Consider the following 15,231-nt stretch of genomic DNA (forward strand, 5'->3'; position numbering starts at 1 on the left):
AGATTCTAAAAGATTTCAAAAACGTAGGAGCTGTGCTAAGTCTGCATATAGGAGCTGAGTTAAGTTTAATCAAACAATTAACTTGCTAAAAAGAACAAAAGCAATGTTTAACTAATTCTTTAGTTTAAACATAGAATACAAAGACAGACTGCTTAAATGGTGGCAGTCAGCAGGAAGCAAACATACCAAAATCTGCATTCTCAGCACACAATGAAAAATATTATGATGACATTCACTGAAGACTAAGACTTCTTGCCAGTGAAAAATGATCCTAAGCTAATTAAAAACTATGGTTATTACATAATATGAAGGTAAACATAGCAACACTTACCAGATTCTTCTGTTTGCTGCTAACACTTGGGTGTTCTCACAGGCAGGTGTTAAGCTGGCAAAGGATCAGGAGAACTGAATGTCCACATGAGTCTCCAAACATCATGAAGAATTCAAACTTTATGATAAGAGATGATCAGTTTACTAGTCCTCATGTCTTCTTATGTGTTAGCTGAATCCAGGATGAAGATGGATCTAAGCTGGTATCTCTAATCAAAATACTGTCTTGACATGGACGAAGCATAGACGAAGATTCATGTATTATCCTTCCCTTTTTTGCAAGTTATCTTCTTCATATCCTTTGTTCCAATGCAGCAAGGTTTTAAGGGGTATGAATGAAGTATGGCCCCATTATAAAGGGGATTATCTGAAGAAGTCTACATGCTTGAAATTAAGGATTTCTTTATCTTTGCCTCCCATCAGGAATTGAGAAGATCCAAAACGTTAGCATTACTCAAAGATACAACACGATCAGAGCAAAATGTTAAGACTGACTGCTATGTATATTAGGTCTTGGAACATGTAGAGCAAACAACCAGATCTGGCTGCACACCAAGATTTAAAACAGGAAGATGACATCCAGCCTCCATGACTCCAAGCCAGGAGACACTTGGTATGGACAACTGCAAAGCTCTTTAAGGAAACAGCTGGAAGGCTGCCAAAGCTGCACAGGGCAAAGCTGCAGCAAGAACACTCACATTATGAAGGCCTAGATGGAGAAATTACTGTCTACTACATCGGTTTCAACAGGAACTATAATTTATCAAACGTGCTACACTGCAGGATTGTTTAGCTTTGATCCACATTTCTGACCGATAAAAATTCACTTTACAAAGTAAAATAAATCTAAAAAATCCAACAGATGCAAATGTGAACTAACAGCTAGACAGTAGGAGAAAAACAATAAAGAACAAAACACACAAAACATGAGAACAAAATTAATACTGCTGCTCCAGAAGTTATCAACCTTGTTTTGTCCACTTCTCTGTTCAAATATTATTTTCTTAAAGTCTGAAGCACGTAATCAAAACCAAGTAAATGATCTGCACTATTTCTCTACTTATTATACAGATATAAAGATATGCCTTACAAAAGACTGTATAATATGCACTAAATACGAGAATTAGAAAAAGATGCTTTAATGCAAATGACACAAGACAAGTACCTTATAATCTTGATCTGGCAGCATGTTGAGTAAGAAAGTCACCATCTTCTGTGGAAATTCATATTTTATTGTCCAAAACAACAATTCTTCTAGAAAACATTTATGCTTCAAAACATCCATGATAGACTGATCTGTATAAAAGGTTGGAGGAGGGGATGTGTAACAATTATGTTGTAATTTTTAATCAATAACAACAACTATAATGCAGCTGCACTGACATAGAACTAACAAAACTTAAAATCTTAGTGCACTCTACATTTTTTTTTCAAAAAACCCTAAGGAAAACAAAAATGGCAAATACTACACATCACGGACTACACAAGAATAAAAAAAATGCCCCCAGAGAAATAAGAGAGGTTTTCAGTACAATTCTGCCAGAGTCCAGTCTTCAGTGATTGCACTGAATTGTATCACCTTACTGCAACAGCTCCACCCATTCTAGTCAATCTCAGCAATTTACACTCTTTAACTGAAGGAAGCAGTTAATGTACAGCAGTACTTTGCTGAATTGAAAACAGCAAAACCCCACTTACGTTTAACTGTTTTACCCCATAAGAACACTTATGTTCCATTTGCAAAGCACTAAAACTTAACAGAAATAACAGTGTATTAGCTATTCCCATTTTTAAAGCAATATATGTACTTAGTTTTCAAGAGTTATATGTATCTCAAGTCAGTGATGGATCTCCTTTCTCAAAGCTATTGCTTCGTTTCTTTATATAAAGCCACCATAATGCCCTGATCAGATAATGAGAGGGTATGAGACAAGTCTCATACATCCCCAGTGAACTCCTGGCAGCTCACTCTGTCATCTCATTCATGCTGACACTCACTCACACATCCCTGGGGAGTACCTATAAAGAAATCAAATAACCTTTCCAGTTTGTCAGTCAAGTTTTCAAGGAGATTAGCTTTATGATACAGTTTGCTGCAATACTGCACAAACATCGACCTCTGCTAGAATAATCTGTTCATAATGTCATGGCTCGATAACAGCATTAACTAACTTTATTTAAAAGAATTGCTACAACGTAAAGTCTATTTACCATCATTCTTCCAAAGAACAACAGGTATTGTTCGCTCCCAGAACATACACAGAGTACAGAAAATGGTAATATTACTTCTTTCTAGTTCAAAATCGACTTGGGGACAAACCCATTGCATGCACAATGCCATACTACAGATGGGACTGTATGAAACGATTCCATCAGCACAGATCCAGAGGTGCTGAATCAGGACATGTTCTAGCCTTGGAGACTCACCACTTCAGTAAGGTATGTATGACAGCTTTAGGGACTGCCCTGAATGGCTTTGTGCTCACTAGAGAAGAAGGGATCCTTGTTTACCATTACCAAAGGTCAGAGTTCCCGTGTCAAGTGATTAATCAGTTCAAAATATCTCAGGAATTGTGAAAGAAGATGAGAAATAATGAATATTTTAAGTTTCAGGGACTCTAGCAAGTCACACAAAGAGGAGAATATTTCACTCAGTATGTTTTGCAAGTGCTGAAGTAAAAAATTACCTTCATAGGTTCATGAAAGATGTTTTAATTTTCACAAAATATTTTGTAGATGTCACACATCACCTACTGCAGCAAATATTTGATCGATCATATACATTTTCCTCCCCATGTCTGTTTAAGAAAATACGTATGTGAATTTACTCCCCATGAAAGCTTGGAAGCCACGCAGACTGAAGTTCTCCGTCCAGACATCATATGTGTAGGCACATTTCAAGTGCTCTGGTGAAAACACCAGGCATGAAGACAAGTACCACAACGCCTTATATGTTACAGATGTGCAGTTTCTCTGACAGCATATATTAATGGTTTTATACAGTGGTTTCAGTCAGTTTCCACTTATACCTGCTACAGAATTTAAGTAGGCAGAATGCTCTTACCCAACTTGGAAAATTTGTTAATAACACTTGGACTAATGTTTCCACACTTGTGAAAAGCACCACATGATTAAATTTCTTTCAATAAACTAAAAGAAAAGGAAATAATGCCTGTGGGTTCAAAACTGTCCTAAATGTTATGTATTTCAGATGGATGCAAGTTTTAAAACAGAGTAACAATAAAAACGTCTCTCAATACTCAGTTGCACACCTGTACCATCAACATCTCAGTATAAAAACAGTAACACACTTGAAGAAACCACAGAACCACAGCCTGTTTCAAAACATCTTCCTGGAATATGAGGCTTAGTGTTCTATGATATCCCCAGCATATAAACAACTCCAATATGAAGCCACTACCACTACAGACCTGGAACAGGAGAGGGAGTCTGCTTGTACCAAAAGGTAAATCTGTTTTTATTCAATACTCAGTTTTCTAAAATTTTCTTTTCATACTCTTATTTTATACCAAATTGGACATAAAATATGAATACTGAAAACTTCAGAAAACTATTCAATATTTAATAAAAACAGATACTTACCCTTTCCCCCACTGGCAGACTCCCTCCTGTGGGGCTGATATTAGGAGCTACCAACATCATGAGCACAGTCCATGTTGGGATACCTCAGTGGGGGGAAGACTACAATCCTGGGGGGAAACCAAATGTTGAATTAAAGAACCACTTTTCCTGGAATGCCATTGCTGATACTGGTTTTCAGATCTCGCAGGTTCCAGATCTCTGAGCTTCCTCCCTGCCTATTTCCCAAAGTCAGTTATTAAACATCAGAAAGACCAATTTTTTCTTGCATTAGCCAACTAACTTACATTTTAGGCAAGAAAACAGTCTTCAAGTAAGAGAGCCTTCCTTGGGTGACAGTACATTTCTTGCATTTCTCCAGAACTATCACTGCTTCCACAGCATATTGTTTTGTTAATTCTGATTTGTTCCAACTTCCACTCAGCTTCTCTTATCACTGCTTATAAAAACATCTACTGCTGTAGTACACAGAAATCAAGGCACCCATCTTCAGAAAATTCATCTTCCACGTATCATTGCTAATATCACCTCTTAATAACACAAATGCCAAAACAGTCAGTCCTCTGCTTTTCTGGCTTTCCAATCTTTTTTCACCACATCTGAAAACATCAGAAATAAGCAGTTTGTGTTTTCCAGAACCCTCACAGTACTTTCATTCCTTTCTACTGACTCCATGAACTTGCACATCTCAAATTCAAACTCCAAACCTTCACTTCAAAGCCTTTACAGGAATTTTATTTCAACTTTCACAACTGCTTTTCACCCAAATGTTCTTTTCTCAAACCCTGCGATTTCTGCTTCCCATGCCAGACTCCTCACACTCCCATGAAAAAAGTTTTTAAACATATTTTAAACACAAAAACCTCAGGAAAAGCATGAGATAGGGTTACCTTATCTTTAGCTTATGGTCATTCTTGAATTAAAACTCATGATAAGCGGTACTCATCTCGGGCTAGAAACTGTACAGAGGATTAATTTCACTCTAGGGAAATAATGGAGTGGTAACAAAGGAGACTTCAGCCACATATCTTTCCTCAAACATTACTAGAAGAATATTACAGAAAGACTAACTAGAACTAGAGAGAACTGCTCTTGCCTGACTGAGAACACAATCACATTGCGTAGTGGCACAATGAAAAAAAGTTGCCAAGAATAAAAACAACAAAAACCTGTTTGCTGAGATGTGCTGCAGTCTTGTCAGCCACAGAGTGAAAATAAAATTGTTAGGGGTCATCTTATGACATGAAGGTGACAGAATGATTGGTCAAATTTCCAGAAAGTTGCATTCACTCCCAAAAGAGATCAAAACTGCCAATTAGTACTATCTCGCTTATTATTCTTTTCAGACTTCGTCATATTTAATACCTGCCACGTGCAGCACCACAGTGCTTGGGAAGGGAAATGAATGATAGTATTCCTAGATAATTTTTTTTTTTAAGATAGACAGAAAGCAGATAGGACACACTGAGATCAGAACTTTTTACATAAATACCTTTGGTGCTGCTGCTTAGTTTCACCCTCTTGCGCTTGCCCACACCTTGGCTACCATCCTGGTCCTCCTTGGATAGGGAAAGAGTTTAAAAAAGTTACAATTGCATATTTACAGTGTTATTGCCAAGAGACTGCATGCACTCAAAATTCTGGTTTAACTATCAAGTTAAATCAGAAATGTCCTGAATACATTCTTATCACAAAATACTTTCGCTGCTTACAGGAAACAAAGTGCAATACCGCTTTAGGAATAACACAATTTTTTTAAAATCACTTCCCCTCCCCCTCAAGTGATCTTACCATCTGCAAGTTCAGACAACATCTATTTAATCAATTTTGTCAGTAAGCTGCTTTGATGTCTGAAAATGATCACTACAAAAATGTTTAGCACTATAAATTTTCTGAATGTTGCATATCCAAGGTTTCACTATACTCATCTGTAAGGATTTGTTTGTTTGATTCCTGAAGAAGCACCATTCAACACATTGACTAATAAAGTTGGTGACACAACCAGCTGGACAGATCAACTAATCAACAGAAGGTATTGATTCAAGAATAAAATCTTTTTGACACCTCCAAGAGGCAAATTCGAATCGCCTGTTCCCTACAGAATCAAAGAAAACCTTCATGCAGGCACTTGCCATCTGAAGCTCTCAATGCACTCTGCAAACAAAAGAGCAAAGGTTCCAAAACACAATGCAAGTTAAAAACATCACCACCACTTCACAAAATCTAACTGGGTATCAGAAAATAACGTGACATTACAGGATGATATTAAATGCTAAGTATATCTTTTCTAATAATGGTAGTCCTAATGAAACACTGAAATGAAGAATAATTTCTGCAGGTGCTAATAAAATGAGAGATAACTAATGCAAGTATCTACTGCATGATATATAATCAATATGTATAATGCAAATACATGAACAATATTATTCTTCATTACACAAGTGCCCTGCTTCAGTTCCAAACTTCAAGAGAAATGATAAAGAACATGGAACTGAATTAGTAACTGTTCTTCCTTGGGGAGAAAGATAGTTCATATTTTAGATATAAGTACTGACCAAAAGTATCATGTTGATGAAAAGTCTGAGTTTTTTCCTCATCCTTTCAGTACCATCATCTGAAAATCCTGCAGCCAACTTTTAAGGATGGACACGCAATTACAGACCACAAGAGACCTAGGAGTTCATAAACACATCACTTCTGCACTCAGGAGCCAGTCTGCTCTCAGCATGCTATCTCTGATCACACCCCCTACCCCACAGAGACTAAAGTCTCCAAATCAAAAATCTGACTTGATAAGACATTACTTTGAACTGGAAGAGTTTGCAATTTAAGTCTCCTGTCCTAAAGACAAGGATTCTGAGCTCCTATTGCTAGAAGGGTGATAGATTCAAGTCTAACAATCTCATCAGCAGCCTCAGTGAAGTCAGACAGTTTTTAGAGTTGGCAGAATCATGTATTTGGGCATGCAAATTTTAATTAATGTGTCGGATTTAGACCTTCAACACTACTGCTCTAGCATTTCCCATTCTGAAATATGAGAAAAAGTTAAACAGTCTTCACTGCAACTTTACAGTCATTTCACTGTCAAGAAAATGAAATTAACAGCAATCAATGAGAAATACTTTGTGGGATTTTTTTGTTTTTTCCCCCCCTGCCTTTAATAAAATCAGACAGTACAGAAAGGAAGTATTAAATCTCAACATCAATTGCAAGAATTTTAACAGTCTTGAGACAGTGAGTGCTAGGTCACACTGCATCTCCCAGGCCAAGGGATGAAGAGTAAGCACATGGGAAAACCAATGTAAAACATCTTGGTTTTACCCACTTGATAATGCTCTGTAAATACACCCAAATAACAGCAGAAATAAACGCAGATTTGCTTTACGTAACAAAATACTTAATAATACACCTAAAGTGTCTCACTTCTATCCTAAAATCAAATAATAAACGTTATGCAATTTACAATTCAAGATACATCTGCAGTAATGTAATAAAATACCTACATACAGTAAATGGCAATATATATTTATACCCTGGAGATCAGAAAGAAAAACCTTTCCAGATAAGACACATCTCTACTTCACAAGCTACGGTACAATTACTGTATCTCCCTCCTTACTTACTTATAAAAATACTTTCACCTTGAAATTTACCCCAATAAAAAAATTTCCCCCTAATAACCTGTCTGTACATTCATCTTGGACATCTTTCTCAAGAAGTGCCACTGACGTCTGATCTCTCTTCAGACTTCTACAAGTTTAGTTTACTCCACTGTTCTGGCAGAGGTAAAACACTTTGAAGCATACTGAGCCATTTTAAATTTAACTGAAAGTATCTGAGCTTATTACCATTAACTTGCACTGCCTTCCCCATTGCCAGGCTTTAAAAGCAATACTGTTAGCAGTCATTGGCAGGTTTTTGTTTATTTGGTTGGGTTTTTTTCTTTTTTTTGTCAAGTAATGGTGAAAAAAAACTACAAGTAATACTCTGAAAGTGCCAAATTATAAATAGCAGTGCTGAAAGCATGAGATGCTGCTATGCTTGTGACAGAGGCAAATCTATCATACAACTGCTTTAGACATACACAGACATTGTTTTTACTTCAATACTTTACTTCACATATAATTTCTCATAGGAGTTTTAAATTCTATCTCACATAATTTGAAGTTAGTTATGCTAGCCCTACCATACGCCTAAGAATCAATTTGAACTGCTACTAAGTCTCACTAGTTGATAATAGGTTTTAAATAATAAGGAAAAAATTAAAAGAATAAATTGAAAAAGTAACTCAACTTGCCTCATTAAGAGGGAAGAGATTCCCCCTTTTCACTCCGCCTCGATTTTTTTGGTCAATAAGGTCGAGACTACACATGGGAATTTATGTTGAGAGAAATTCTCACTGCCACTCTCACCAGTCCAGCCAGATTCTCAGGTGCCCAAAGCTGCTAGCGCCATTCAGAACATTGTGTAAAACAAATTTAAGTTTGTTTTAATCAAGTCCAAATTACTTGAACTTTTGAACTACGCACATGGTTTCTTCTACGTTACTTACATAAATTGAACCGAAATAATGCAAGAAGAAGTAAGAATTTTTCCAAGAGGTTTTTAGTAAATGGAGGGCATAAGATGTGAGAAAAAATGTGGTAGATGAGTAAATGTTTGCAGGATTTGGATGCAATCTCTCCATTTAATACTGTTGCAGTTCATTATAGTCTTTAAAAATCAGTCTTACCTCATCTGAAGAATCCCCTTGTCCTGATGTTGCCGTAGCACCTGCCAAACCTTTTGAAATAAGAAAAATTAGAGATTCCTTTCATAAGTCTTATACTGGAAGAGTATTTTATGGTATTTAATGAACCAGTACGAAACAAACTACGTGAACTTTCTAAAAAGAATGCAAAGTGCTCTACTGAGAAGATGGAGTAAGATTTCCAAGCAATACTCAGAGTACAAAATTCTGGATTTCCAAAAACATTGCACAATTTCAATGTACTGTACTAAACGGAGACAAGCTCTTTCAGAAATTGCAAAAGTCTACAATAGTCCTTACTGATCAACAACATTCCTATTGAAGTGCTGTGAGCAGGTGAGTTAACCTAGTTGCAATGACAAAATTCCACCAAAATCAAAATCAACTTGCCTACACAAATCTTGCCTACACAAATTCCACTAATTCTATGGCAGAAAAATGATGCTTAGTATTTTAGCAGCAAAAAGAGAACAAGCTCAGCATTGTTGATAGAATCGAGTCCTGCAACTTGGTGCTGCACTAAATAACAGGTTTCATCAAGATTTACTGAGGTTTGCCTTTTAAAAATATAACTAAATAAACAGTAATAAAGAGAGATGTTATCTCTTAAAATATATTTCTGCACAAACCTTGAATGGCTAGTGTGCTAGTACCAGCTCCTTGTTCCTCCATGCCACATGTAAGTTTATCCTCAGGAAATGCCAGTCCTGAGCCTTTCAAAGCAATGAGGTACTTTTCATGACTTTTCTTCGCACTTGCATTCTCTCCAACACCTTGAATACACATGAAAAACAGCATTACAGAACATATACGAACCAGGCAGCTATTGCTGTAATACTCTGTACAAGCATCTAAAAACGGTCAACATTTTAAAAAGCTGCACAATTTTTGCACAATTTGAAGTAGAAGCTAATTAGTTTTTCACATAATGAACTGAAACCTAAGAAACCAGAGATCGTCTCAGTTTTTTCATCCTCTAACTTGGTGTTAAATAGATCTACTAACTTGGTGTTAAATAGATAGTTTCCAGAGAAGGGAAGACACTGACATAATGGTAATACTCCACATACAAATTTTAATATTTGGAATTTCTCTTCTGAAGTTCTAAGATTGTAGCTGCAATTAACAAAATCTGCTTTAAAAGATATTATCACTTCAGTCTAATGAGGAAAAGTCACAGTGCATGCTTTGGACATAAAATTTACACCAAAGGTGCAAAGAAAAAAGAGAACTGACTCTTCAGCAAGGTCTGCATGGTAAGACAAGAGGTAATGGTTTCAAACTAAAAGACAGGAGATTTAGACTGGATATAAATAAGTTTTTTGCAAGAAGTGTAGTGAGGTACTGGAACGGGTTACCCACAGAGGTGGTAGAAGCCCCGTCCTTGGAGGCATTCAAGGTTAAGCTGGATGGGGCTCTCAGCAACCTGATCTAGCTTGTGGACATCCCTGTTTGTTGCAGGGGAGTTGGACTAGATCTTTAAGGACCCATTCCAATTCACACAACTCTATGATTCTAAGAAATAAATTTTAAACACACATCTGTCCTATAAGGAAAAGAAACATTAGAGGAACAAACTGTATTAGATGTTTAAGGGAAAGAAAACCTATAGATGACAGCAACATTTTAGCTATGCAGCTTTCACATTCAAAGTCAGAAGTGCAGGTTTTGTTCTGCTATCCTCTTCTTTGCTTTCCCTACCCAGAAAGAAACTGGATCTACTTCAGACATGTATTCTCCATTTCACAAGTCCTTTCAAAGATATGAGAATTACCTGTTCCTCAGCTAACTGCTGCCCAAGCCAATTAGGGCAACTTATAGCTACAATAATTATCATTTGTTCCCTACCTATGCAAAGGAAATACAGAAAGGACTCAAAAACGATACCTGCTAATCACAAAGCGACAATATGGAGCTCAGGATTGGGGGACAAAGAGAATGCCAAGAGTGATTTAAAAAACATGTTCAGATTCCTTGCAACTTGAAACAGGATGGAACAAATAATTGTGTGGACAGGATTATTTGTTTTTAAGAAAAAGAAAAAGCTTTCCACAGAACTGCAGTACATATAACGACCTTTTGCTTTTCAAAAGTCTCCTCCAGTAGCATCTACAAGAGCAGACATTCTCATGAAGTATACTGAACGTGTTCCAGTAAGTGCAATGCATCTTATTTGGCAGTTGCAATCTGCCACATTCAATTCTCTTTCAAGAGAATGGATTTCTTACAAAATTCTAGAAATTATGCATCTTCGTACAGTTATCTGGGACACGGAAGACAAAAGATGTGTGATCTATAGGTCTTCTGCCAACCCCCCTTCTAACAACAATAACAATATTCTCAAGAACACACACTTCTTTGGGTTTTGAGAACTTAGATTAAAAACTTGCAGAAAATGAAGCGATAAAATTTAAGACGACACTTAAGGTCTTCAAAATGTAACATATAAATACTAGAAATAACACAAACATACCAGAGCTGAGATCTTTGTAGAACTGTTGGCTAGTCAAAACCTGGGTAAGAACTGATCGCATTGCTCCTCCCATTTTGGTCAAGTCTTCTAGAAAGGAAACGTGAGGCTCCAAAACCTGGAGGATTTTATGAAGGTCTTTCTCTGATGGCAGATCAAGAGCTGAAAGTCATATAACAAGAACTTTTGGTATAATCATAATGTAAACTGTCAAAGACCTACACAATGCAGAACAGTTATGACTACTATAAAATGAACTAACACATAATGCTCAAAAATTCACATACATGTGTTTTAAACTGATCCTGACTTCATGATCAATAGTATGATATGCTAGATGCGTGTAAATTTAAAACATACCTGGCTCATTATATCCCTCTCGTAAGTGCTGAATAAGACTAAAGATAAACTGTGGAAGAACCAATTCTGACATCATCAACAAGTCTTTTGGAACACATGGAACATTTGAATTTGACTTAATCCGGTGTCTTTTACAAAACCTACAACAGACAAGAAAAACATTAGCTAAGCATAGTTGAGCAGATTTAGCATACACTAAGAAAACACTACTTTTTTTTCCACTTGTCAAGACAGCATATACTTGCAGATAGCATGGAAACAGTATTCTGTTTAAGTCCATCTTGTTTCTAAATCCAAGGAATTATAAAGTTGTCCATTTATTTCCCCTCCAAAGTTCACGTATGTGACAACCTGGTTTCATCCCTTACATATTACAGGCATCTTGCATTTAACAGTTAGAGAAAAATGCTTTGTTATTTTATCTAGACATACCTCCTACTTTCTAAGCAATCTAATTGAAAACATCCAACTAACACTGTTTCCCTCTTTTTCTGAAACAGTAAGAGATTGGCCTGATGCTTCAGCTCTCATACACAGGATAATATTATTCAAATCAAAATACATTTAGAACTCCCAAAAGTAAACAAGCTTGCAAGATTAGTATTTCAATATAGCAACTAACATTAACTTATCAAAGGATGATAGAAAACTATGAAAACTATGCTTCACTTAAAAAATGAAAAAGCATTTCTTCACTGAAGAATTCCTGTATGGTGGTAACAGAGACTTAACTCATAAACAAAGACATGAGGTTGAGCTAAACCCCATTAAAGCAGAGAGAATGATTTTCCACTGACTTAACCTACATCTGACTGAAGAGCCACTTTCCTGCTCCCAATCTATTTTTAGAAAGGGCATTTACCAACATCAGTTATTTATCCATGCCAAAGAAGTAGCTAAGAAAGAATAAGGAGGTCTAAAAACACAGCATGAAAGAGTATATTTGACTAGAAAGATTTGCTACAGCTTACAGGTAATTTTTCAACATGAAGATTCAGAAAACAATTCAGTATCAATGTCATACAGAGTTCTGTCTAAATATAAAAATTATGTTCCAAATTTATCTACATCTTCGCTACATTTGCTATGCTGTATCTGTCAGAAGAAGCCTGGTACTCTGACAATTCCAGTACCACCTTCAATAGGGGAAGGAAATAACAGAAAAAGGATTTAGGACCAAAAAACTCCAAAGTAGATACAAGTCTAGTGATTATAACAGTATCTTCTCCAGCCCATTTTTACTGAAGTGCAGCCAGCATCTTCACAACACCAAAAACTAAGAGCTTCTCCTTTGCTGTTACACATTCCAGATTACACTTATTTATTAAGAAAAAGAAAGCAAAGACAGCATTAGTCAGACAACGTGCAGTTCGTAAATAGTCTAACCATACCTGGGAAAAAAAGGTGCCCAAGAGAAAGAGCTCAGTGATAACTGACAACTTCCATAGTCAGTTTGCACAAAAGAAAGATTTTCGTTTTGGTCATTCACAAAAGTGAACACTTGCAAAGTCAAGAAAAGCCATTCACTTTCACTTCTGTCATCCACATTTGACTCACCACACACAGAAATCTGAACGGCCCTAAATCACAAGTCTGGCACCTTGGTGCTGCAGTACAGGACAGTCTTAAAGCTATTTGGTTTCACTTTCACCAATAAGAAGAGATTAAAAGTAAAAACAATAAAAAGACTTAAAGACACACTAGGAAAAAAAAATAGCATGCAGTGTGTTTATAAGTCTTCTATTGGTCTTCTCCATATATTCAGTATTCAGCCAAAAGATATGTTTTAGTGGGTTCTCATCACAAGCTAAGGCAGTCACAGTAACAAAAGCAAGATTATTAACTCACATGCAAAGCAGTTTTGAATCCCAGCTTCTGCTACATACAGGGCTCCCTTCCACGGGACATAAAAAGCTCTGCTCCCCAGCAAGCCTACACCAGGAAAGTGCTTGTGAATCGGCCTCTGGGTCCGCTATCCCCAATCTATTACAGCTATCCTGTAGCTGAATGATGAGAATCACATCTTCAGATTCCCAAAAAGGCTTTACAGCGTGATATAAATATTTTTAATACAGATTTTGGAAAAATCATGGAGGAAACCAAGTTATAAGTCACTGTAAGGAAATATGCTGTCCTGTCACTGTCATACACACAAGTTACATCAGTTCCAAATAGAGAACAATTTCTAGATACCAGATCCTAAACCCTGCAGTAGGAATGCTCAAGTCATTTTATAAGATGAGCCATTCTCTATATCTATCATTCAAAGTCTGCATGCTGTCAGAAATCAATATAAGATTCAAAACTAGCAGCTAGAAAAGTATACATAGTTCTAGGATCTTTACACATCCTTACTGAGACCATCTGCTGCTGGACAACATATTGGCCATACTGAATTTCAAGGGCAAGAATTAACCTTGGGCCACGATGACCCAGAAAACCAATGCTTAGGTTTTACAATTTAAAAACAAGAGTGAAGAAATCTCACTGAGCCCAGGTTTGTAATAACTGCTTATGAGACTCTGCTTTATCCTAAGCTTTAAAAAGCATACAACGGAAATACTCATCCTCTCTTCCACTCAAAGGCCTATTGCCTACACATTTCCACAAATATTGACCAAAATACCAGACAAAGGCTTCCAAAATCCTCAGCGTTTAAAAACAACAGCTGTTTTAACTAAACAGCCAGAATCTCAAGCTGTGACAAGGAAGAAACAAACTGAAGCTTCTCATATAGACTGGAAGGGACACTTGTGATAACCTTCACCAACAGATTATCCAGTCACCAGACAGACAGCAAACAAGCCTATTCCTTAATCAGTCCCCTATACTTCTGAAAGGGCTTCTTCATCATAGCATCAGTTCGTCTTTGTAAATATGTTTCAAAATGCTCCAGAAACCGTCAAAAAGAAGAAAAACACAGAAGTATAAAATACAAATCTGCAAGCGGACAAAATCATATTCTTCCTTATTCTTTTCTCTAATTCAAAAATATACTTGAGTTTTGATGGTTTTGTTTTTTTGTTTTGTGGGGGTTTTTGTTTGTTTGTTTGTTTTGGGTTTGTTTTTTTTCCTTCTTCTTCTACAGTTTCCTATCTTTGAAATTGTTTTTCACAAAAAGGCACAGCTAATTTCAGTAAAAGGAAGGAATAGCAGAGTAACTGGCAATTAAGTAGAGGCTTAACAAGCAATCACATGACTTCAAATACAGTTATTGAAATGTCTTATACTGCACTGAAATGTTATCATTTATGTCAGAGTAAGGAATACTGGCTATTTTCATGTAAGCAGCATTAACATCTTCTGAGCAACCTTCACTTTAGACTTTACAGATTCACTCTTCCTCCTGTTTGAGCCTTTAGTGGTTTCCCCTGGAATTTCTAAAATGTATGTTCAAGGTAAAATAACTCCTTTCCTTTAGGCTACAGTTTCACAAAGGCTTTGGTTGAACTAGGTCAGCCCCCCCAGTTGTCTTCTGCCCTTACTTCTTCCAGCACTGCCACTCGATTGATCCTGTGCTACAGCAAGGTCAGGGAACTAAGCGAGCAGAAAATTACCTACTCCTCAAAAACAGATCCACACACAAATATATAAAATGTATAAAACACACAGAACAAAGATATAAAACCAAGAATGCAGGAGGGCCAGCTGAAATTTGAATGTGCATAATGTCTCGCAACTAGTAGACAAGGCTCACCATGAGGCCAACTCCTCCACTTCA

The 15,231-nt window shown here is 36.6% G+C and overlaps 1 protein-coding gene across 2 annotated transcripts; it reads right to left on the bottom strand.

The window, feature by feature from the left end:
* Positions 1-1,540: 1,540 nt before the first annotated feature.
* Positions 1,541-11,669, bottom strand: LOC104911720 (E3 ubiquitin-protein ligase UBR3-like). Of its 2 annotated transcripts, XM_031554218.1 has the most exons (7): positions 11,511-11,669; positions 11,154-11,312; positions 9,310-9,453; positions 8,663-8,712; positions 5,423-5,489; positions 3,934-4,040; positions 1,541-1,626 (listed from the first exon to the last, which is right to left on the bottom strand). In XM_031554218.1, exons 1-6 carry the CDS (start codon positions 11,584-11,586, stop codon positions 4,033-4,035), a joined length of 504 nt encoding a protein of 167 aa, XP_031410078.1. In that variant the 5' UTR covers positions 11,587-11,669; the 3' UTR covers positions 1,541-1,626; positions 3,934-4,032. The 2 variants fall into 2 exon arrangements, with proteins under 2 accessions (XP_031410078.1, XP_031410079.1); XM_031554219.1 differs by lacking the exons at positions 1,541-1,626; positions 3,934-4,040 and adding an exon at positions 6,486-6,602.
* Positions 11,670-15,231: the final 3,562 nt, after the last annotated feature.

The sequence above is a fragment of the Meleagris gallopavo genome, chromosome 7 (assembly GCF_000146605.3).
Source record: "Meleagris gallopavo isolate NT-WF06-2002-E0010 breed Aviagen turkey brand Nicholas breeding stock chromosome 7, Turkey_5.1, whole genome shotgun sequence".
In the NCBI taxonomy this organism is placed as follows: Eukaryota; Metazoa; Chordata; class Aves; order Galliformes; family Phasianidae; genus Meleagris; species Meleagris gallopavo.